Source organism: Rana temporaria, chromosome 11, assembly GCF_905171775.1.
Source record: "Rana temporaria chromosome 11, aRanTem1.1, whole genome shotgun sequence".
Lineage (NCBI taxonomy): Eukaryota > Metazoa > Chordata > Amphibia > Anura > Ranidae > Rana > Rana temporaria.
In genome coordinates, this window is record NC_053499.1 from 10,885,003 (window position 1) to 10,910,753 (window position 25,751).

A 25,751-nucleotide genomic window follows, 5' to 3' on the forward strand; every position below is an offset into this window, starting at 1 on the left:
GCTAAAAAAAACAAAAAAACAAGAGGATCCACCCCCTTCCGCCTGGTGGATCAGATCGAAGGGCCCATAGAGTAGAGTGGGCTGTGTCTGTGTCTGCTCTCAATATGCAGAGTGGACACAGACCTGTCATCCGCCCCTGCTCCACTTATTGTGGCCCACTACCGGTTATCAAGTCAAAGTGGAGGTTCACCCAAAAAATTAATTTTTAACATTGCATTTAGCCGAGTTGTCCTAATGACTATTTTCACCGCCGCTTCCGGGTATGTCTTCTGCGGGACTGGGCGTTCCTATCTGATTGACAGGCTTCCGACCGTCGCAGTTGCGAGTTGCCGAAAGAAGCCGAACGTCGGTGCGCAGGCGCCGTATAGAGCTTCTTCTTTCTTCCTTCTTCCTTCTTCTTTCTTCTTCCTCCCGCATAGATATTCAAAAAAGATAGTTTATAAAACTATGTCCACACCGTTGTCATTTTGCTTGTGGGCATTGTGAAGCCTACAAGCACTTACTTCCTGGAAGTCTTGGATGGGGAGTGATAATTGGGCAGCGCACTGCATCCTGGGAAATGACGACACACATTTACCAGGAGCATTAGAGGGAGATGATGTCAGGATCCTAGGTGATTCCAAAGGCAGATTTCGTGGGACTGCATAGCAACAGGCATTTCCAGATGAGTAAAAATGTTTTTTTATTTTTTAGGTCTAATGAGCACAATAATGGAAAAAAAAAATTTTGGGATGGAAACTCCACTTTAATTACCTGTATATATTATTTAAAGACCTCCTTACAGAAGACAAATATCTCTGGGAACATGTCCATTGACTTCTGTCTGAAATCTCCTCATATATACCTACGAGCTCTGATTTGAATATATCAGAACCATTTATATGAGTTTATTTTTTATTTATTTTTTAATCCTTAGGAGAAAAGTTCAAAGTGGAAACCAAAGTAATTGCGGCAGATTTTGGAAAGCCTGCAGAGATCTACGAGCGCATTGAGGTGGGACTGAAAAGTCTAGAGATTGGAGTCCTTGGTAAGTAAAGCTGTATGTTCTAAAAGGGGGATTCTATGAGGCCCAACTGGGCTGAGGGTTTACATGTATGATGTATCTTAAAGGTACAACCCCCTAAATATCTTTCTTTACCTCAGTGCAGTCCTCCTTCACTTACCTCATCCTTCCATTTTGCTTTTAAATGTCCTGATTTCTTCTGAGAAATCCTCACTTCCTGTTCTTCTGTCTGTAACTACACACAGTAATGTGAGACTTTCTCCCTGGTGTGGAGAAAGCCTCTAGAGGGGGCGAGCAGGGAAATCAGGACGCTCTCTACTTAGATAGAGAAAGGAGCTGTGTGTTAGTGGGCGTCCTGACACTCCTGCTCGCCCCCTCAAGAGGCTTTCTCCACACCAGAGAGAAAGTCTCACATTACGGTGTGGAGTTACAGACAGAAGAACAGGAAGTGAGGATTTCTCAGAAGAAATAAGGACATTTAAAAGCAAAATGGAAGGATGAGGTAAGTGAAGGAGGACTGCACTAAGGTAAAGGAAGCTATTTAAGGAAAAATAATTGTACCTTTACAACCCCTTTAAGCCTCGTACACACGATCGGATTTTCCGCGGACAAAGCGTAGGACTTTCGTCTGAAGGGCATTGGCTGTGAACTTGTATTGCATGCACACAGCAAAAATAATTGTCAGCCGACAAACACGAAACTACTTGTTTTTTCAGCTCTTTAGCGCCACCCTTTGGGCAACTTCTGCTAATGTTGTGTTTATGGTGAGCATTGCTTCCAAGCATGCGTGTTTGTACTTTGGATTTTTGTGTACACACGAGCAGATAATCCGACAACTGGCGGAAAATTTGAAAGCATGCTATCCAACATTTGTTGGCGGAAAATCCGACAACAATTGTCCGATGGAGCGTACAAACGGTCAGATTTTCCGACAACAGCCTGTCGTCACACAATTCCCATCGGAAAATCCGATCGCGTGCACGAGGCTTTATGCTAACTTTCTCACAAAGTACACAAAGCTGGCACCTTATATGGATCACTAAAGCTGGCCACCCCCCCCCGAATTTCTGTTGCGCAGCCCTGCGGGTCTATCGAGGATTTCCACCCCCTCGTCCATGCTAAGTACTGTGGAAAGAGGAATGTCAGCTGCAGGTTATTATATTCAGCAGTTGATGCTCCGGTGGCTGCTAAATGTGTGAAGAGAGCATGCATCTGATTGGAGGCAAGCAGTGTTTGGCTGAAAATCAACCAAAGTTAATTGAAAAATCAGCATTTGTTGAGCGGGGTTATTGCCGGGAGTCCCACCCGCGGGGTTATTGCCGGGAGTCCCACCCGCGGGGGTTATTGCCGGGAGTCCCACCCGCGGGGGTTATTGCCGGGAGTCCCACCCGCGGGGGTTATTGCCGGGAGTCCCACCCGCGGGGGTTATTGCCGGGAGTCCCACCCGCGGGGTTTATTGCCGGGAGTCCCACCCGCTGGGGTTATTGCCCACTGACGTTCTCCCAGAACTCTGCGTGCATGGGGGGGGGGGAACTCTGTGGTCGCTGTGTCCTTTGGACACAGCTAATCACAGATCGAGGTAAAGTGCCAATCACAGGGGCCCTTTACCAAGTGATCAGCTGTGTCCAATCACAGTTGATCCCATGCAAATGTTTCCTTTCCTCAGCGCTGTCACTGTGTGAGGAAAGGGAAGCCTATAACTGGCAATCCTGTGACAGCACACATTTTACACAGATAATCAGGGCAGCCTATAAGGCTATCGGAGCCAATCACAGCAGGTGTTGGCCGGGGGGGGGGGGGACGTATGGGTACGTCGCTTTGCGGACAATGGCCACAATTTGGGTGATCAAGGAATTTTGCGCTAAGTGGAGCTGGTTTTGAAGTTTGCACTTTATAATGCATCACTAGATATAACAAAATTGACTATACATCACCCGACATTTTTTTTATTTTTTTTGGCTCTGTAGAAAATGGAAGTCAGTGTTTTTTGTTTACGAGCCAAAACCTCCAGAAACTCCGTCTGTAGGTTTCGTGTCTGTGCACTTTTTCTATAGACAGCTTTGGGGAATCATCCAGTTGAGTTTAGATGATCTAGCAGGAAGTGTTTTCATTCTGCGGAAAAAACGCTGCTCTTCTTCTGAGCAATCACTGCCATCTAGTGGTCAGTGTGTGCATGTACAGGGGATGCAAAATGTGTACATTAGGATACCCATAGAGGCATAGACCATAAAAAAAAAACATCTTTGTGCAAAGTGTTAATTTGTCTATAAAACAATATTCATAAGAACGCTGGCAGAATAGTCAATCTGTAGGGATAGAATTTTTCTGACCTTCTTTTTTTTTTTGGACAGTTTTTTCATTGTTCCATTTCGTACATAACTCATTGGCTAATTTTTTGTACCTAGAAGTATTACCGTATATACTCGAGTATAAGCCAACCTGAATATAAGCCGAGGCACCTAATTTTACCACAAAAAACTGGGAAAACGTATTGACTCTAGTATAAGCCTAGGGTGTCCATCTGCATGCCTCACTGTGCCCATAACTAGACTGACGTTTAACATGGGAGTCAATGGAAGGGGTGTCCGGGTTTGTAAAATTGGTGCTCCCCAGCCATAGGTATCCCAGACAACAGACTTTGCCCACTTGTAGAGGAGAAATGGGGCTACATGTGTGCCAAGTTCTGGGTTTAGGAAACCTACGACTGGCCGGTACCGGGTCCCCAAATTCACCAGAGAAATTACAGTTTTAACATGGAAGTCTATGGAAGGGGTGCCCGGCTTTGAAAAATAAGTCCTCCCCGGCCGTAGGTTTCCCGGACAACAAACTCTAAACACTTGTAGAGGAAGAGTGGGGCTACATGTGTGCCAAGATTGGGGTCCAGGGGACCTACAGCCAGCCAATACCGGGTCCCCAAATTCGGCTTATACTTGAGAATATACAGTATTTTGTTATATGGCACTACACAGAGTTATTGGAACAAATGTGACTTTTCGGGGGAAAGAAATTGTAACATCTACAGAAAGAACTTTTGTATAAAAGATTGTTTGTCTCACAGATCAGCTACAAGCGGTACTCGCTTTTCATATCAAGTCATAGCTTTTTTAAAAGCGGAGTTCCGCCGCAATAAAAAATATTAAGGGTCAGCAGCTAAGACTGTTGGGAATAAATGTTGGGCTAAGAGAAATAATAAAGGGGACAATGTGAAATGGCCGATGAGGCTTTGCTGTAGTAATGCATGTAATTCGTATTGCAATGAAGACACTGGCCCAGATTCAGTAAGCAATTGCGCCTGCGTAACCATAGGTTACGCAGCGCAATTGCTGACTTGCGCCGGCGTAACAAGTTCTCCTGATTCAGAGAACTCATTACGCCGACTGCAGCCTAAAATCTGCGTGGCATAAGGCTCTTTTTTTTAGGCTGCATTTTTGCGTTGACCGCTAGGGGGCGCTCCCATTGTGGTCAGCGTATAGTATGCAAATTGCATACTTACGCCGATTCACAATGTTGCGCGGGCCCTGCGTACGCAAGGTACGGAGTTTCCGTACGGCATCTTTAGCGTAAGGCTGCCCCTTCTAATGGTAGGGGCAGCCAATGCCAAAGTATAGCCGCCGTTCCCGCGACGTGAAATTTGAATTTCACGTCGTTTGCGTAAGTGATTCGTGAATAGCGCTGGACGCCATTCACGTTCACTTTGAAGCAAATGACGTCCTTGCGACGTCATTTGCCGCAATGCACGTCGGGAAAGTTTCCCGACGGAGCATGCGCTCTACGCTCGGCGCGGGAGCAGCGCAAAATATTTGCGTGGGCGCAGGGCAAAATCGTTGCCCTGCGCCTCCGAATATATAGCGCAGATCTCTTTGAATCTGGGCCAATGTATGTAATACACTTCTGAAAACTGAATAACATTTTGTTGGTTAAAATAAGTACACTTACCTGTCCAGGGCGCCCGCGATGGTGGAGGCGCCAGCGTCTTCAGTGTAAGGGAATCGGGAAGGGAAGCCTTGCGGCTTCACAGCCTGTTTCCCTACTGCTCATGTGCGCTTCGCACTGCGCATTCTGACTGGTCCCTGCTGTCTGCTGGGACCTGTGTGTCTCCGGGGGGGGGGGGGTGGACAACGACAGAGGAAGGGCCAAACATGACATGGATCGCCGCGGATACTGCAGCGACCTTTCTCCGGAAGTGGGGGCAGATACCTGTATTGGACAGATATCTGCCCTTGAAAGGTGCCAAATGTGACCCCGGAGGGGGGGAGGAACTGGATAAGCGGAAGTTCCATTTTTGGGTGGAACTCGCCTTTAAGGAAACGCATTCCACGTTTTTATTGTAAGAAGCATTGTTTACATCCTGCATGTGCCAGCCCCAATCATCCCACATAATCGAGGTTTATGGAGATGTAGAGGCTGCCCGGCACGGGACTGGCTGCATTCAGGGACTGTGTGGATCTGCCAAAGTTCTCCCTGATCAAACCTAATCCAAGGACTAAGATGTTTTAAAAGAGGCCCAATATTTGTCCTATGAACCGTGAGATTCCAGGGGCATTGCACAAGTTCTCAAGGTGAAATATACATTTAACCCAACACTTTTCTCGCACCTAACACCGAAGATACATCTGTAAGGTGACGCAGAACAGATCGATACATAATGTCCTCTTCTTCTTTTGCAGTAAACAATGTGGGAGTTTCATACGAGTATCCAGAGTATTTCCTTGACATCCCGGACCTGGATAACGTGAGTAATCCTAGTAGAGATGACGTCTTTCTCCACAGAGTAATGTGTAACCAAGACTTGTGTTTATGGTGCTGGAAGAGTGGACGCAAAATACACCTCATTGATTGCATTCCTGGTAAAGCAAGCACTGTGATTTAAAGGGACAACCATCGTGAAATGTGTTGGAACGCAGTGCTTTATACTTTATGCATCCGAGGCTACATACACGTTCTACCTTGTACCCATTTGTTAGCCCCCTTTCACGCTGGGGCGGTTTTTAGGTGCTATTGCGCTAGAAATAGCGCCTGCAAACCAACCTGAAACAGCGGCCACTGTTTCTCCAGTGTGAAAGCCCTGAAGGCTTTCACACTGGAGCGGTGCGCTAGCGGGACCGCTCAAAAAGTCCTTGGAGCGGTGAAGGAGCGGTGTATTTACCGCTCCTTCCCATTGAAAGCAATAGAAAACCGTGGCTATACCGCCAGCAATGCACCGAATACCGCCGCAATTCCCACGGTAAAGCGCCGCTAAAAATAGTGGCGCTTTACCGCCACTGCACCTCTTGTCCCAGTGTGAAAGGGGCCTTTGTAAAGTAAAAGGGACATTCGGCCCTGGTTCACACTAATGCAGTGTGGAAATCGCAGCAATTCCTGCACATTTCCGGTACGGCATAGCAATCGCACTCTGTACATCAGTGGCGGTTGGCGCTCCAAATTTTTTGGGGGGGTGCAAAACAAACTGGAAGAAAAAATGTTTTATTCCCGCCACTGTGCCCATCAATTGCCACCACTGTGCCCATCACAAAGGAAAAAAAAATGGCTCCTTTGTGACCTTTGGGGACCTTTTCTATGATTTTTATTTTCCTGTTTTGCCCATACATATACTAATTGTTTTTTTGTTTTTTTTCCTTCTCTCGTAGACTCTGGACATGTTAATAAATATCAACATCACATCTGTGTGCAAGGTAAGAAAAAGATCTGAAATGTGCTGTTGGTAGGGTTAGTAAAATTACAGCAAATTATGAGCTGCGGTAACACCTCATAGAGTGAACTTGGTGCAAGTGTATTCACTTAGGCCGGCCAGACACAGTTGGAATCTCGGGCTGGTTTAGCCTTGGCCTAAACCTAACTAGTCCTAAAAAAAAATGTCCCTTCCCCCTCCTAACACCTATGCTGACAAAGCTGTGCAACCTGTTTTCAGCCCGCTTCAGTCATTGTTGGCACTTCCTCTTCTCCCCTGCAGCCACCACTGGCTGATACAGGGGAGCAGGATCATGTGACCAGAGTGTGGCGGGCTAAAAATGTATACTTGTTGTCAACTCGCTACAGCAGTCCGATCACATGATTCTGTTTCAGCAAGCTGCGGGGCAGAGGAGGGAGCGCCGACGATGGCTGGGATATGGGGAGCCAGATCACGTGACCCGACTAGAGCGTGCTGAATATATAATATGGCTTTACACACATGAACTTTAATAGCATCCCAGTCTTAGTCTGTAGGGTTCAATATTGAGTTGGCCCCGCCCTTTACAGCTATAACAGCTTCAAATCTTTTGGGAAGACTGTCCACAAGGTTTAGGAGTGTGTCTATGGGAATGTTTGATCTCAATTTGCATGAATCTATGGACCCCGACTCGCTTGAAAGTCTGATCAAAGTTTGAAATTGCACATATATGAATGGTTATCATTGGAAATCATGAGGAACTACTTGTCATGCAGCTTGCATGCAATGTAAGAGGCATGGGCAGCAATGTGCTGGACATTAATGTGCCGCTCTGATGGGGACACAGATGTGTGGAAAGGCTCTGATGGGGACACAGATGTGTGGAAAGGCTCTGATGAGGGACACAGATGTGTGGAAAGGCTCTGATGAGGGACACAGATGTGTGGAAAGGCTCTGATGGGGACACAGATGTGTGGAAAGGCTCTGAGGGACACAGATGTGTGGAAAGGCTCTGATGAGGGACACAGATGTGTGGAAAGGCTCTGATGGGGACACAGATGTGTGGAAAGGCTCTGATGGGGACACAGATGTGTGGAAAGGCTCTGATGAGGGACACAGATGTGTGGAAAGGCTCTGATGGGGACACAGATGTGTGGAAAGGCTCTGATGGGGACACAGATGTGTGGAAAGGCTCTGATGAGGGACACAGATGTGTGGAAAGGCTCTGATGAGGGACACAGATGTGTGGAAAGGCTCTGATGGGGACACAGATGTGTGGAAAGGCTCTGATGAGGGACACAGATGTGTGGAAAGGCTCTGATGAGGGACACAGATGTGTGGAAAGGCTCTGATGAGGGACACAGATGTGTGGAAAGGCTCTGATGGGGACACAGATGTGTGGAAAGGCTCTGATGAGGGACACAGATGTGTGGAAAGGCTCTGATGAGGGACACAGATGTGTGGAAAGGCTCTGATGAGGGACACAGATGTGTGGAAAGGCTCTGATGAGGGACACAGATGTGTGGAAAGGCTCTGATGGGGACACGGATGTGTGGAAAGGCTCTGATGGGGACACAGATGTGTGGAAAGGCTCTGATGAGGGACACAGATGTGTGGAAAGGCTCTGATGGGGATTAGAACGAAGATCCATGCAAATATTATTTGTTTCAAATTTGTTAATTCATTTATAAAAGATTTTTTTTCGGCCAGCAAATTTTTTGTAAATTCTTCGATGTGACCCTCATACTGAAAAGTTTTGGAGACCCCTGCCCTCATCTGGATTCAGGGAAGATCCGATTGCCTTAGACTAGCCTTTTTTAACCTGTTTGAAGGGTTTGTCCCTTAAAAACTTTTCATGTCTAAGGGGGATTTAGACATGAAAGGGGCTTTCACACTGTCGCAACTTAAAAGTCGCACGATTTTATCACGGTTTTGACATGATTTCAGGGAATGTCTGTGTAAACTTGAGGTCTATGGGGCCTGATCCACAAAAACCCGGCGTAACTTAATTTTTCCCGTTTAAGTTACACCGCCGCAAAATCTCTACCTAAGTGCCCGATCCACAAAGCACTTACCTAGAAATTTTGAGCGGTGTAACTTAAATCCGTCCGGCGCAAGGCGTTTCTAATCTAATGGGGCGAGTCCCATTTAAATTAGGCGCGCTCCCGCGCCGGACGTACTGCGCATGCTCCCGATGTTATTTTCGGGACGTGCTTTTGCGCGGTTTTGCGTTGCGTCGGGTTTTGAGAATCGTGACGGGCGTAAAAAAAAAAAGAGTTGCGGCGGGAAAAAAAAATATGTAAAAAAAAAATGACAGCGACGCGGGGTAGAAGGGTATACTTTTACATGGTGTAAACAGTTTACACTTTGTAAAAGCAGCCCTAATTTTGCGACTGCAAACTAATACTTACGGAGAAAAAACGAAGCGTAAAAGCTTTGTGGATCTCCGTAAGTGCTAATTTGCATACCCGACGCTGGATTTAGACGAGAAATGCCCCCAGCGGCGGATGCAGTACTGCATCCTAAGATCCGACAGTGTAAGTCCCTTACACATGTCGGATCTTCTGCCTAACTATGGGAAACTGATTCTGTGGATCAGTTCCATAGATAGAAACAGGGATACGACGGCGTATCAGTAGATACGCCGGCGTATGCCTTTTGTGGATCAGGCCCTATGGACCTCAACTCGCATGTGACCAAAGTAGTGCAGGGTCCACATTGGAAATCATGAGGAACAACTTGTCATGCGACTTTGCAGTCCCAAGTCACACAAGTGTGACAGGGGCCTGCCTAAAATTATTATACCAACAGCAGAACATGGAACAGTAGTGTTAACAGTAAGTTGTAAATATAAGCATAAATAAAATAAGAGATGTGGCATATTTGGGGTTTTTGATGCCCATGGCCACTCTATACAACAATATTTACAGTAATAATTTAAATGAAACAATAATAATTGATAATGGCCAGAAAAGAAAACTCAGACCCTGAAAACTGTAGTATTCCCTTTTTATTGTTGAGTGGAAATGTATCATTCCCCCTTCTTTACATTGATGGTTAGTGACAAAGTGGTGGTCAGTGAAGGGTTCTAGTACACTGAAGGCCAGTGGAAGGATTGCTCCTTTATATTGTGTAAGGGGTTAGCTCGGTAGCGGGGTGTGTGACCCCCTGGATGGGTTCACTACACACTGAACGATACAGAGAAACAGCCGAAGACGGTTGAAAACAAAGAATTTGGTTTATTCTTCCATCTTGCTGGAAACAAGTGCAAGCATCCAAACAGCATAAACAAAATCTAACATAAAATAAACCCTGGCCACTTGGGGTGTCTACCTTCACCACACAGGAACCTATCTATGGAGTCTGGTACAGCCTACTGCTGAGCAGACACTGCTGGTCATACAGCAGAAAAACAAATAGTCTTTTTGATTTTTATCACACAGAAACATCAACAGCACCTCACCTCTTCAGAAGCATTTCTGTTCACTGCTCTCCTTCACTCAGAAAGCCTCAGGATGCAGCAATCAGTAGTAATACTCTGGATTACTTATAGAGGCCTTAATTGCCTCATTTTGAACAGCTGACGTTTTCCAACGCCCTTAAACCTTTCTTGCTACTTCTGCAGCCGACACCCGATTAATAATTGGTGTATTGTCTAAACAAGGCAGAAATGTATGACAACACCCACAGATTTACCTGACTTCCTGTCACAATTGATGGTCAGTGGTAAAGTACCCCCTTACACTGGTGGCCACTAAAAGGCTCTAGTACACTAGTGATCAGTGGAAGAATGCTTCTTATGTTGGTGATGAGTGGTGAAGTGCCCCCTTACATTGGTGATCAGTGGGAAGAATGTCCCTTACATTGGTGATCGGTGAGAAGAATGTCCCTTACATTGGTGATCAGTGAGAAGAATGTTCCTTACATTGGTGATCAGTGAGAAGAATGTCCCTTACATTGGTGATCAGTGGGAAGAATGTCCCTTACATTGGTGATCAGTGAGAAGAATGTCCCTTACATTGGTGATCAGTGGGAAGAATGCCCCTTACATTGGTGATCAGTGGGAAGAATGCCCCTTACATTGGTGATCAGTGGGAAGAATGTCCCTTACATTGGTGATCAGTGGGAAGAATGTCCCTTACATTGGTGGTCAGTGGGAAGAATGTTCCTTACATTGGTGATCAGTGGGAAGAATGTTCCTTACATTGGTGATCAGTGAGAAGAATGTCCCTTACATTGGTGATCAGTGGGAAGAATGCTCCTTACATTGGTGATCAGTGAGAAGAATGTCCCTTACATTGGTGATCAGTGAGAAGAATGTTCCTTACATTGGTGATCAGTGGGAAGAATGTCCCTTACATTGGTGATCAGTGAGAAGAATGTTCCTTACATTGGTGATCAGTGGGAAGAATGTCCCTTACATTGGGGATCAGTGGGAAGAATGTTCCTTACATTGGTGATCAGTGGGAAGAATGTTCCTTACATTGGTGATCAGTGGGAAGAATGTTCCTTACATTGGTGATCAGTGGGAAGAATGTCCCTTACATTGGTGATCAGTGGGAAGAATGTCCCTTACATTGGTGATCAGTGGGAAGAATGTTCCTTACATTGGTGATCAGTGAGAAGAATGTCCCTTACATTGGTGATCAGTGGGAAGAATGTCCCTTACATTGGGGATCAGTGAGAAGAATGTCCCTTACATTGGTGATCAGTGGGAAGAATGTTCCTTACATTGGTGATCAGTGAGAAGAATGTCCCTTACATTGGTGATCAGTGGGAAGAATGTCCCTTACATTGGTGATCAGTGGGAAGAATGTCCCTTACATTGGTGATCAGTGGGAAGAATGTCCCTTACATTGGTGATCAGTGAGAAGAATGTTCCTTACATTGGTGATCAGTGGGAAGAATGTCCCTTACATTGGTGATCAGTGGGAAGAATGTTCCTTACATTGGTGATCAGTGGGAAGAATGTCCCTTACATTGGTGATCAGTGAGAAGAATGCTCCTTACATTGGTGATCAGTGGGAAGAATGTTCCTTACATTGGTGATCAGTGGGAAGAATGTTCCTTACATTGGTGATCAGTGGGAAGAATGTTCCTTACATTGGTGATCACTTCTGGGTTTGGGGGTTCTGTGGATGCAGGTTTAAATTCCTTTTTTTTGTTGGTTGAACCTGATGGACATATGTGTTTGTTGTTTGTTTTTTTTGGGGGGGGGGGGGGGGTTCAACTCTTTTAGATCATTCACATGAGTTCTGCAGTATGAACTGCTGCTGTTCCCCCCTGTAGGCAGCATTGACGGGTCATATCAGGTGACACTCCAGATTAAACAAAATCATTTCGCTCTCTTTCTTGACCTTAGGTTTATTATAGTAAATGGTATGCACAAATGAACCGACGTCAACATGGGAACCTTGATGCATTTCACACAAAGTGCTTAATCGTAAGCGCCCATCTAGTGTAAAACGCGTCAAGGTTCCCTTGTTGACGTCTGTGCATACCTATTTCTACAATAACTCAAGGACTTATTATAAACCAGCGCCACCAACAGGTCACCTGACAGCTTACTTGTGATTTGGTCATCTAGCTCCTCTTCAGTACCCAGGCTTATTTCATACTTGAGTCTGGATATACCGTATTTTTTGGGGTATACCGCGTGCCGGCGTATAACGCACACCCCAAACTTAGGAAGGTAGTTTAAGGAAAAAAGTAGTTTAAGGGAAAAAAAAAACTTACATTTTTGTCCATCGGCGGCCTTGTCCGGCGTCCATCGGCGGCCTTGTCCGGCGTCCATCGGCGGCCTTGCGCGGGGTCCGTCCAGCCTTGTGGGGGTCCGTCCAGGTGTCGGTCTGCAGGTTCCTCGCGCGGGGTCTGTCCAGGTGTCCGTCTACGGCTTCCTCGCGGGGTTCGTCCAGTCCATCCGCACCTTGCCCGGGGTTGCAGCGGTGTTCGTTTTTTTAATTAGGCGCCGAGCCGAGAGGAGCCGGATTTCCTGTGTGTTCGACTCCTCTCGCGTGGCTGCGGGCGGATTTGAGCGTGGCCGAGTGCGCAGTACACTCGCCTCGGCTCGAGGCTGCGACACTCGGCTCCTCTCGCGTGGCTGCGGGCGGAGCCGAGCCTAGCCGAGTGCGCAGTACGCTCGGCTCGGTCTATTTCGGCGGCGCCCGGGAACAGCAGTATTGGCGTATATCGCGCACCCACGATTTTCCCCTGATTTTAAGGGGAAAAAAGTGTGCGGTATATGCCGATAAATACGGTTTATATTCAGAGTCTTAGCCCCCATTCACATTGTAACGCCGCGTACGCGGCGTATTTTGCCGCGATTAGGTTCCTTTTTTTTTTTTCACAAAGAATTGCCATTGATGTCCCCCGTTTGTTAAAGTCGGATCCCCCGTTGGTTGAAGTCGGATCCCCCGTTGGTTGAAGTCGGATCCCCCGTTGGTTGAAGTCGGATCCCCCGTTGGTTGAAGTCGGATCCCCCGTTGGTTGAAGTCGGATCCCCCGTTGGTTGAAGTCGGCTGGAAGTCGGACTTCATATCGCAAGTCGGATCCACAGATTGGTTACTATGCACAGCTGCACCAGATTCTGTGTGCTCCAGTTTTGTCAAATCCCCCCCCCTGTGTTTTTGCTATAAATTGCAGCAAAGAAAAAATGGGTCTTTTTGTCCTTGGCTGCGTGGCAAAGCTGTGCAAATTAAAAATTTTAGAGCTGGATGGACAGAAGTACAAATCCCTGTCTTCCAGCTCCCATATATAGTTTTAGACCGGGTTCACATATGTGCAGCCGCGACTTTGCGCCCGGGGTCCGGTACATGTCTGTTCACCGGTTCAGGTCCAAATTGGGTCCAAATTTTCCCTGAATCGGACCCAAGGACACACAGGAACCTTTTTGTATGCGGACCCAGACCTGTATTAACCAGCTCAATTAAGAGCCATTCACAGTCGCCTGTCAAGTGAATTGGATGCGGTGAAACCCTGCATTCAATTCGCAAATGTGTGAACCCAGCCATGGGTCGTGTTTTTTTTTTACAATTTTTTTGTGTGTGTGTACATTTGGAATTTCTCAGCTTCGCCTAAAACTTTGGTAACAAAGTTGAGAGAGTAAGCCGCCACAACCTGGAATTTTCCAGCGATGAGCAAAGCAGCAGCGGGCCCGGATATGGGAAAGCGGCGAGGAAACCTTGCTCCTCGGAGCTCGCAGTCTGTTGGGATTCCTACGTGTGTATTGTTTGCCATATGCCCCAGGATCCTCGCCAAACTTTTAGGAATAACAGACTGAATGATTTTCTTGCTAGACTTGAAATGAGCATCTGTTTTTCTTCTTCTTCCTCTTCCCCTCCTTGTCTTTACAAAGCCATCTGTTTTTCATCCTGTATTTTGCCACCACACTGTCCTTCAATCCAAACTGTTTGAATTTTTCTCAGAAAATATTTTGGTTTATTTATTTTTATTTTTTTGCTTATTTAATTGAGCGCATTGTGAGAATCTTTTTCCTGATACCCCCCCTTTTTTTTTTTTTGAGGAAGAAGTCCTCGTTAGTTGGTGTTGTTCAGGGGAATGTCTGAAACAGACGCCTACGCAGAATGCACTCACCCACGCAACGTCCGCCCCCACACAGTTCTTCTCACCCACTTTCCTCCCGTCGTCTCTACGTCTGGCTCCAGCATAGTTCCCAGGCTGCCTCTCATTTTCTCCTTCCCCACTCTGATGGAAAATACGCCATTTATTTTCTTGCGCCGTTTTTTTATTTTTCTTTTTTCTTTTTTTTTTCTGTTCTTTTCCGCTCTTTAAATACATATGTAGGCAGCGAGCGTGCGCACATGTACGTCAAGCGGTGGTATTCTCATTGTATCTGCTCGGTTATAAAGTCAAGGAGAAAACAGGTGTATGCTGTGTAGGGATTTCTAATCGTTGGCTTTCCCTGAACAAATGTGTTATTGTGTTACCGCGCAGCGAAAAAAAAAAAAAACTCTTCACGCTCGCATCTGTAACCAGGGTTATCCTTTATTGCATTGCTAAAGGACCGCATAGATGTATTTTGTTTTATGCTTTGCTTAGGTTTTTTTTTTTTTTTTACCTCAAACCATCCTTGAAGCCCAGAAAGCTTTAGGGGCCATATTCTCAAACAAGTTACGCCGGTGTATCTACTGATACACCGGCGTAACTCGAATTTCCCGCCGGCGTATCATTGTTTTGTATTCACAAAACAAGATACGCCGGATTTAGGCTAGGATCCGACTAGTGTAAGTCACTTACACTGTCGGATCCTAAATGTAATTCGCCGCCGGCCGCTAGGTGGCGTTTACGTTCAGGTCTCATTTGTTTATGCAAATGAGCCTGATACGCCGATTCCCGAACAAAATCGCGTTGCGTAACCGTCGCTTACGTCGTTTGCGTAAGCGTAAGGTTACCCCTGCTATATGAGGGGTAACCTTACGCCAGTCCCACGTATGCCATGTTAAGTATGGCGTTGGGTCCGCGTCATGTTTTCCCGTCGGGTACGTCGTTTTACTAAGTCGTTCTTGAATACGACTTTACGTCAATGACGCACACGTCGGCGTCATTGACGTTTTCCGTCGAGAACTGGAGCATGCGCACTGGGCTATTTTAAGCCCGGCGCATGCGCAGTTTGAATGGCACGGGGGCGCGCTTAATTTAAATACAAGGCCCCCCCTTGGAATTACGCGGGGATACGCCGGGCCAATTACACTAGCCGCCGCAAACTACGGAGCAAGTGTTTGGGGAATACAGCACTTGCTCCTGTAAGTTGGGGCGGCGGAGTGTAAATGGCTTGCGCTACGCCCGCCTCAAATCTACAAGAATATGGCCCTAGATGTTTATAGCTATCTGCTCAAAACTTTCTATTATTATGGTTATATATTTTTTTTTTAACCACTTCAGCCCCGGAAGGATTTACCCCCTTAGGGGTAGATTCAGGTAGGGAGCGCGTATTTGTGTGCGGGCGTAACGTATCCTATTTACGTTACGCCTCCGCAAATTTGACAGGCAAGTGCAGTGGGCCATATTCTCCTACATTTGCGGCGGGCGTCGCGTAAGCTATTTACACTACGCCGCCCCAACTTACAGGAGCAAGTGCTGTATTCCCCAAACACTTGCTCCGTAGTTTGCGGCGGCGTAGTGTAATTGGCCCGGTGTATCCCAGCGTAATTCCAAGGGGGCGGCTTGTATTTAACTTAAGCGCACCCCGGGCCGTTCGAACTACGCATGCGCCGGGCTTAAAATAGTCCAGTGCGCATGCTCCAGTTCTCGACGGAAAACATCAATGACGCCGACGTGAGCGTCATTGATGTAAAGTCGTATTCAAGAACGACTTAGGAAAACGACGTACCCGACGGGAAAAGACGACGCGGACCCGACGCCATACTTAACATGGATACGGCGGACTTGCGTAAACTTACCCTTCATATAGCAGGGGTACCTTTACGCTTACGCAAACGACGTAAGCGACGGCTACGCGACGCAAATTTGTTCGGGAATCGGCGTATCAGGCTCATTTGCATAAACAAATGAGACCTGAACGTAAATGCCACCTAGCGGCCGGCGGCGAATTACATTTAAGATCCGACAGTGTAAGTCACTTACACCTGTCGGATCTTCAGCGTATCTATGCGAAAATGATTCTAGGAATCACTCACATAGATACGCGGGTCAAAAAACAGAGATACTCTGTCGTAACTCTTCTGAGAATATGGCCCAGTATTCACAAAGAAAAGTTGCGGCGTAGCGTAAATAGGCCGGCGTAAGCCCGCCTAATTCAAATGTGGAAGATGTGGGTGTGTTTTATGAAAATTTATTGTGACCCCACGTAAATGGCGGTTTTTCCGAACGGCGCATGCGCCGTCCGTGAAAGTATCCCAAATTAACTTGCAAAAAGCCAATGGTTTCGACGTGAACGTAAATTACGCACAGCCCTATTCGCGAACGACTTGCGCAAACGACGTAATCGACGGAAAATTCGCCGCTGGCCCGACGTCCATACTTAACATTGGCTGAGCCTCATATAGCAGGGTTAACTTTACGCCGGAAAAAGCCTTATGTAAACGGCGTATCTGTACTGCGACGGCCGGGCGTACGTTCGTGAATAGGCGTATCTAGCTGATTTACATATTCTAGGCGTAAATCAGCGTACACGCCCCTAGCGGCCAGCGTAAATATGCAGTTAAGATACGACGGCGTAGGAGACTTACGCCGGTTGTATCTTAGCAACATTTAAGCGTATCTCAGTTTGAGCATACGCTTAAAGTTGCGACGGCGCGGATTCGGACTTACGACGGCGTATATACAGATACGCCCGTTGTAAGTCTTTCTGAATCCGGGCCTTAATGACCAGGCCATTTTTTTGCAAAACGGCATTGTGTCGCTTTAACTGACAATTGTGCGGTCGTGCGATGTTGTACCCCAACAATATTTATGTTCTCTTTTTTTTTTTTTTTTACAAATGGAGCTTTCTTTTGATGGAATTTGATCGCCCCTGCGTACGCCCCCCCCCCCCCCCCCCGCTATAATAATAAAAAAAAAAAAATTTTTGAAAAATATATATACCGTATATACTAGTGTATAGAGTAATTTTACCACAAAAAATTGGAAACATTATTGACTCGAGTATAAGCCTAGGGTGTTCATCTGCATGCCTCACTGTGTCCATGACTAGATTGACGTTTAACATGGGAGTCTATGGAAGGGGTGCCAAGTTCCGGGTCCAGGGGACCTAAGACCGGCCGGTACAGGGTCCCCAAATTCACTTGAGAAATTACCGTTTAACATGGGAGTCTATGGAAGGAGACCCGGCTTTGAAAAATCGGTGGTCCCCGGCCATAGGTCCCCCAGACAACAAACTTTGCACACTTGTAGAGGAAGTGTGTGCCAAGTTAGGGTTCGAGGGGACCTACGACCGGCCGGTACCGGGTCCCCAAATTTACTTGAGAAATTACCGTTTAACATGGGAGTCTATGGAAGGGGAGCCCAGCTTTGAAAAATTGGTGCTCCCCGGCCGTAGGTCCCCCCGACAACAAACTTTGTACACTTGTAGAGGAAGAGTGGGGCTACATGTGTGCCAAGTTAGGGGTCCAGGGGACCTACGGCCGTCCGGTACCCGGTCCCCAAATTCCTGGAGATCAGGCGCAAAAAGGTGACTCGGGTATAAGCCAAGGGGGGCATTTTCAGCACAAAAAACTACGGCTTCTACTCGAGTTTATACGGTATATATTTTTTACTTTGTGCTATAATGAATATCCCCTAAAAACAAAACAAATTTCTTCATCATTTCATGCCAATATGTATTCTTCTACATATTAATACACTCGATAAGCGTATATTGATTGATTTGCGCGAAAGTTATAGTGTCTACAAAATAAGGAATTTATTTACGGTCATTTTATATATAAAAAAATATTTTTACTAGTAATGGCAGTGATCAGCGATTTATTTATTTTTTTTAAGCGGGACTGCAACATTTTTGATGCTTTTTTGGCATCGGTGACATTTATACAGCGATCAGAGCTAAAAATAGCCACTGATTACTGTATAAATTACACTGGCAGTGAAGGGGTTAACACTAGGGGGTGATCAAGGGTTTAATTGTTCCCTAGGAAGGTGTTTCTGCCGGGAGAGAGGGATCACTGTTCCTGATCACTAGAAACAGCAGATCTCCCTCTCCCTCTCCCTCTCCCTCTCCCCCTCAAGCCACGCCCCCTAACAGTTAGAATCACTCCCTAGGTCACACTTGACCCCATTCAGCGCCCCCTACAGGTTAACCCCTTCACTGCCAGTGTAATTTACACAGTAATTGGTGCATTTTTATAGCACTGATCGCTGTATAAATGTCAATGGTCCCAAAATATTGTCAAGTGTCCGATGTGTCCGCCGCACTGTCAGTCAAAATAAAAATGGTATAAAAACTCTGCTTGGAGTTTGCATGTTCTCTCTGTGTCTGTGTGGGTTTCCTCCGGGTACTCCGGTTTCCTCCCACACTCCAAAGACATGCCGGTAGGTTAATTGGATCATGTCCAAATTGGCCCTGTGTGTGTGTGTGTGTGTGTGTGTATGTATGTATGTATGTATGTATGTATGTGTATATATATATATATATATATATATATATGTGTATATATATATATATTGTGTATGTATGTGTGTGTGTGTGTGTGTGTGTGTGTGTGTGTGTATATGTATATATATATATATATATATATGAGTGTGTGTGTGTGTGTGTGTATGTAGGACTGTGTGTCCCAAGCGTGTCAAGATCCTACGGGGTAAAATGACCGCACCAGCCAGGAAGACACTGGCTGCAAAAAGCGCCTAGAGGCGATTCAGTTTGCATGTGTAGCGCTATACAAGTCATTCATCGCTGCTCCCAATGACAGGGAGCAGTAGATCAGTGTCCTGTCGCTAGGCAGAACAGGGAAATGCCTTGTTTACACAGGCATCTCCCTGTTCTGCCTCTCTGTGACGCGATCGTGGGACACTGGCGGACATAGAGTCCGCGGGTCCTGCGGGCACGTTCATGGAGCAAATTCAAAGGGACGTACAGGTACATCCCTTTGCGCAGCCGTGCCATCCTGCCGATGCAAAATGTACATGCGGCGGTCGGCAAGTGGTTAAAAGAGGGATTCTGATTGGTTGCTATTGGTTTCCTGCACGTTGTCTCTTGATGTGTGACCCCTGCGTGTCTCACGGGTTGTCCTCTGTTTCTCTCCTGTAGATGACACGCCTGGTGATGCCCGGAATGCTGGAGAGGTGAGTCACTCAGGAGCCTCAGACACACAAATAAACACTACCCAGACAAGCCCTCATTATTATTTATAGGGGAGAATCCTTTTCTTTGAAAAATTCATTGTGATGACTAATCTGCCTGGCCTCCATGTTGGGGGAACGATGGAGCGATCGGAGGTGACTCATAAGGACGGAGCGTGACTCACCGGCTTCGTGGAATCCTCCAGCTCTCCTCAATGCTCTTGTGGTGATTTTTTTCTTTTTAGAGCAGAATTAAAATCCTGTGAGTCATCAATACGGAGTGAACGGCTTTCTATTCTTAGGGGGGGGAATTACAGCGAATGGGGGAGGAGGTTTCCTAAGGGATTACCTGCTTCCAGGCTGCAACTCTAAAGCCATGTTAAAAACGGCAACATATAAAAACATGGCAGTGCCACGCACTCGGACAGGGGCCCTTAGGAATGCCGGCCTAAGGCATGCTGGCGCTGCCTTGGGTTGGCATCCTTCTTGGTATGTAGAAGCCACATTCGTCTGGATGCTTGTTATTCTCATGAATGGCCAGTTGCAACCCAACTGGAACGCTCAGTTGGTGCAGCTTTAGTTTTTGTTCAATTTTCAGTCTCCAGCAGGACTGGGGCAAAAATTTGGCCCTGGACTTTTTCCAGACTGGCCCACTTTGACAGGTCTCTCCCATGGCGGGCGGACAACTCCCGCACCCCCCCGGCCACCCAAGCCCCCTCTCCCCCTTCATTAGCCATTCTACTTGGTACTCTTCTAGGCAGTACCAGTGGGGAAACTAGACATTATTTCACCCGGGGGAAAGAATCAGTTCGGTGCCCCCCCCTAATGGGAAAAGATTAGGCAGAAGGGAGAAACTCCCAGGCCATAGCTGTTGAGTCAGCTGTCTGTCCCCTCCCCCATGCTCCTCTGTCGTCATCCCTGCTCCTCTGGTCCTCCCCCTGCTTCTCTGTTCCCCCCCCAGGTGAGCGCTGCGGGGAGGGAGAGACAGAGGAGCAGAGGGGGGCGGAGGTCCGCTGTCACTGAAGCTCGCCCACTGAGCCATCAGCCCACTGGGAAACTCCCTGTAGTCCCAATGGCCAGTCCGTCCCTGGTCTCCAGCCACATTCTGAGAACCCTCATAGATAATGGAGAGGAGACCTATACTTCAGCTTGTTCAATTAATACTTTAACAGTAAAACCTGGAAGCTGATTGGTTTCTAGGCAGAGCTGCGCCAGATTTTGCGTGCACCAAGCTGGCCCAAAGTATGTCCCTCACTAACCTGTGATGTGCGGTATAAAATGTATGTAGCTGTGGCCACATACAGCACTGTGTACTGGGTGCAAGCTGAGACTTCCTGTCTCTGAACACAGGTCAGTCTACAGCAGCAGCACTCAGAGTAAGCAATGTATTCCATCAACGAATACAAAGCTTCCTCTGATTGGCTGAGTCAGAGGTTGTGACATCATCAAGGGAAGCATCATCATCAAGGAAGCTTTGTATTCATTGATAGAGCAAGCAATGTATTCAAGCGATAAATACAAAGCTTCCTCTGATTGGCTGAGTCAGAGTGGCATGCTGCTGATGCCACAATCTCTGACATACAGCATACTGGACTGTGTTTCGGATGCGAGCCGAGACTTCCTGTCTTATACCCAGAACACAGATCAGTCTACAGAAGCAGCACTCAACGCAAGCAATGTATTTCATCAATGAATACAAAGCTTCCTCTGATTGACCGAGTCAGAGGTTGTGACATCATCAGCCCGCCTCTCTAAGCCATTCAGAGGAAGCTTTGTATTTATTGATTGAATACATTGCTTGCTCTATCAATGAATACAAAACTTCCTCTGACCAAGTCAGAGGTTGTGACATCATCAGCTGGCCTCTCTGACTCAGCCAATCAGAGGAAGATTTGTATTCATTGATATAGAGCAAGCGATGTATTCCATCAATGAATAGCAAAGCTTCCTCTGATTGGCTGCATCAGAGTGGCGGGCTGCTGTTATCACAAGTGAATGCAAAATAAGCAGATTAAACTTCAACTTTAAGCCTGGACAATTATCAACCATGTAATCAAGAGGTTCTCCACTCTCTGCACTACTTATACAGGACAGTTTAGGGGAATCCTGATGGTGTTTTGTGGCTTGTCTTGTATAAATTATTATTATTATTATTATTATTATTATTATTTTTTTCTTTTAGATCCAAAGGAGTGATTCTGAACATCTCTTCTGCTAGTGGGATGTACCCTGTGCCCTTGCTGACTGTATATTCCGCTACCAAGGTAGGTGGCCTGTCATTTCCTCTGGTTCAGCTGTTCAGTGGCACAACCTTGTAAAGATTTTAACCCTTCTCAACTCAAATATATTTGTGTGTGTGATATATATATATATATATATATATATATATATATATATATATATATATATATATATATATATATATATATATATATATATATAATTTATTTATTATACTAGCTTGTGCAGAGTGAACAGGGATCAGTTTTTTCTCAGCAAGGGATCTGTGCACTAATCTGCAGAGCAGCCGGATGAAAAGGTCTGTGCCTGCTTTGCTTGTGCAGAGCGGACAGGGACACGGCCCACTCTGCTCTATGGGTAGCCAGATGTAAACAGACTGGCTGTCCATTTACACTGGACTGCCCTCCGATCCAATCCGGCCAGATGGAAGGGAACAGATCCCCCTTCTGTTTGATTTTGCTAGATGGAATTGGAGATAGCCAGGTGTAAACACACAAGTGGCTAAGGCCCCTTTCACACTGGGGCGGGAGGTGCGCTGACAGTATAGTGCCGCTATACCGTCAGAATTGCGGCGGTATTCGGCCGCTATCGGTGCGGTTTTAATCCCCATCGGCCAAAAAAGGGTTAATACCACCGGTATTACCGCGGTGTCCCATTGTTTTCAATGGGAAGGAGCGGTAAACACACCGCTTCTCTCACTGTTACAAAGATGCTGCTGGCAGGACTTTTGGAGTGGTCCCGCCAGCGCATCGCCTCCGTGTGAAAGCCCTCGGGCCATCAGTGTGGGTGCACAGTCACAGAGTCTGTGTTTCAAATTGAGAGCAGCCAATGTGTCCCAATTGACATGAATGGGAGTGCCTGCATGGGCATACACGAAACACCTGTGCATTCCCATGTGAGTAAGCATGGCCTCCACATGGGCATACACTGTAGTACGCCTGGGTCACACTTATTCATTTTTTTTTTATACTTGTTCAATTTTGCAGAAACACACTACAGTCCATTTAACATGGTTTCCTATGGATCACGTTCATGTCTGTGCATTTTATGGAAAGGGCCAGGGACTTGTTTTTGGTTCCATAGAATTCAATGGATCAAAAACGTATATTAAAAAATGCAAAGTGCACCTAGAATATGCAAACTGCAACGTACATACGTGTAAACCCGGCCTTTACCAGTACCCTTCACTGGAGGCACCTGAATACAATCATTAGGGGTGGTGTCCTTCCCCTGAATGCAATCATTAGGGGTGGTGTCCTTCACCTGAATGCAATCATTAGGGGTGGTGTCCTTCACCTGAATGCAATCATTAGGGGTGGTGTCATTCATCTGAATGCAATCATTAGGGGTGGTGTCATTCATCTGAATGCAATCATTAGGGGTGGTGTCCTTCACCTGAATACAATCATTAGGGGTGGTGTCCTTCACCTGAATACAATCATTAGGGGTGGTGTCCTTCACCTGAATGCAATCATTAGGGGTGGTGTCCTTCATCTGAATGCAATCATTAGGGGTGGTGTCCTTCACCTGAATGCAATCATTAGGGGTGGTGTCATTCATCTGAATACAATCATTAGGGGTGGTGTCCTTCACCTGAATACAATCATTAGGGGTGGTGTCCTTCACCTGAATGCAATCATTAGGGGTGGTGTCCTTCATCTGAATGCAATCATTAGGGGTGGTGTCCTTCACCTGAATGCAATCATTAGGGGTGGTGTCCTTCACCTGAATGCAATCATTAGGGGTGGTGTCCTTCATCTGAATACAATCATTAGGGGTGGTGTCCTTCATCTGAATACAATCATTAGGGGTGGTGTCCTTCACCTGAATGTAATCATTAGCGGTTCTGTCCTTCATCTGAATACAATCATTAGGGGTGGTGTCCTTCTGATTACATTCAGGTGAAGGACACCACCCCTAATGATTGCATTCAGGTGAAGGACATTGCCCCTAATTGCATTCGGGTGAAGGACACCGCCCCTAATGATTACATTCGGGTGAAAGACGCCACCCCTAATGATTGCATTCAGGTGAAGGACACCGTTCCTAATTGCATTCAGGTGAAGGACACCGCCCCTAATGATTGCATTCAGGTGAAGGACACCGCCCCTAATGATTGCATTCGGGTGAAGGACACCGTTCCTAATTGCATTCAGGTGAAGGACACCGCCCCTAATGATTGCATTCGGGTGAAGGACACTGCCCCTAATGATTGCATTTGGGTGAAGGACACTGCCCCTAATGATTGCATTTGGGTGAAGGACACCGCCCCTAATGATTGCATTTGGGTGAAGGACACCTCCCCTAATGATTGCATTCGGGTGAAGGACACCACCCCTAATGATTGCATTCGGGTGAAGGACACCGTTCCTAATTGCATTCAGGTGAAGGACACCGCCCCTAATGATTGCATTCGGGTGAAGGACACCGCCCCTAATGATTGCATTCGGGTGAAGGACACCGCCCCTAATGATTGCATTCAGGTGAAGGACACCGCCCCTAATGATTGCATTCAGGTGAAGGACACCGCCCCTAATGATTGCATTCAGGTGAAGGACACCGCCCCTAATGATTGCATTTGGGTGAAGGACACCGCCCCTAATGATTGCATTTGGGTGAAGGACACCGCCCCTAATGATTGCATTTGGGTGAAGGACACCGCCCCTAATGATTGCATTTGGGTGAAGGACACCGCCCCTAATGATTGCATTCAGGTGAAGGACACCGCCCCTAATGATTGCATTCAGGTGAAGGACACCGTTCCTAATTGCATTCAGGTGAAGGACACCGCCCCTAATGATTGCATTCGGGTGAAGGACACCGCCCCTAATGATTGCATTCGGGTGAAGGACACCGTTCCTAATTGCATTCAGGTGAAGGACACCGCCCCTAATGATTGCATTTGGGTGAAGGACACCGCCCCTAATGATTGCATTCAGGTGAAGGACACCGCCCCTAATGATTGCATTCAGGTGAAGGACACCGCCCCTAATGATTGCATTCAGGTGAAGGACACCGCCCCTAATGATTGCATTTGGGTGAAGGACACCACCCCTAATCATTGCATTTGGGTGAAGGACACTGCCCCTAATGATTGCATTTGGGTGAAGGACACCGCCCCTAATGATTGCATTTGGGTGAAGGACACCGCCCCTAATGATTGCATTTGGGTGAAGGACACCGCCCCTAATGATTGCATTCAGGTGAAGGACACCGCCCCTAATTGCATTCGGTTGAAGGACACCACCCCTAATGATTACATTCAGGTGAATGACACCGCCCCTAATTGCATTCAGGTGAAGGACACCACCCCTAATGATTACATTCAGGTGAAGGACACCACCCCTAATGATTGCATTCGGGTGAAGGACACCGCCCCTAATGATTGCATTCGGGTGAAGGACACCGCCCCTAATGATTGCATTCAGGTGAAGGACACCGCCCCTAATAATTGCATTCAGGTGAAGGACACCACCCCTAATCATTGCATTCGGGTGAAGGACACCACCCCTAATCATTGCATTCAGGTGAAGGACACCACCCCTAATGATTGCATTTGGGTGAAGGACGCCACCCCTAATGATTGCATTTGGGTGAAGGACACCGCCCCTAATGATTGCATTTGGGTGAAGGACACCACTGCTAACAATTGCAATCATTAGGGGTGGTGTCCTTCACCTGAATGCAATCATTAGGGGTGGTGTCCTTCACCTGAATGCAATTAGTGATGTCCACATATATTTGGCCATATAGTGCATATTTTAGTAGAAACGTTTCTTGCTTAAGCTACATTGTTACATTTATTTTATTGTTTTGTTATATTTGTAATTTATAAGAAAACCTTATGTCTCCACCTGATAAATATCATTAAATGATTCCCCCCCCCCTTTTTTTTTTTCCCTCCCCTCTTCCAGGCGTTTGTGGATTTCTTCTCCCGGGGTTTGCATGCAGAATATCGGAATAAGGGGATCACTGTGCAGGTGAGTTTTCTACGTCGTTGCCGAGGATCCTTGTTATTGTGTGGTTTCCACGGCAACAGCAGCTGTCTTGGCAACAAGGAGCTCACGTTCTCTCTCCCACTCAGGAGGGTGTGACGTCCTCGCC

The 25,751-nt window shown here is 46.7% G+C and overlaps 1 protein-coding gene across 1 annotated transcript in view; it reads left to right on the forward strand.

The window, feature by feature from the left end:
* The window catches only part of HSD17B12 (hydroxysteroid 17-beta dehydrogenase 12), an 82,504-nt gene that overhangs the window by 45,042 nt on the left and 11,711 nt on the right, over positions 1–25,751 (forward strand). Inside the window, exons 4-9 of the mRNA XM_040328022.1 lie at positions 917–1,027; positions 5,671–5,735; positions 6,631–6,675; positions 19,375–19,409; positions 21,589–21,670; positions 25,562–25,627. Of these exons, the coding sequence (XP_040183956.1) occupies positions 917–1,027; positions 5,671–5,735; positions 6,631–6,675; positions 19,375–19,409; positions 21,589–21,670; positions 25,562–25,627 (404 nt within the window). The remainder of the gene's footprint in view (positions 1–916; positions 1,028–5,670; positions 5,736–6,630; positions 6,676–19,374; positions 19,410–21,588; positions 21,671–25,561; positions 25,628–25,751) is intronic.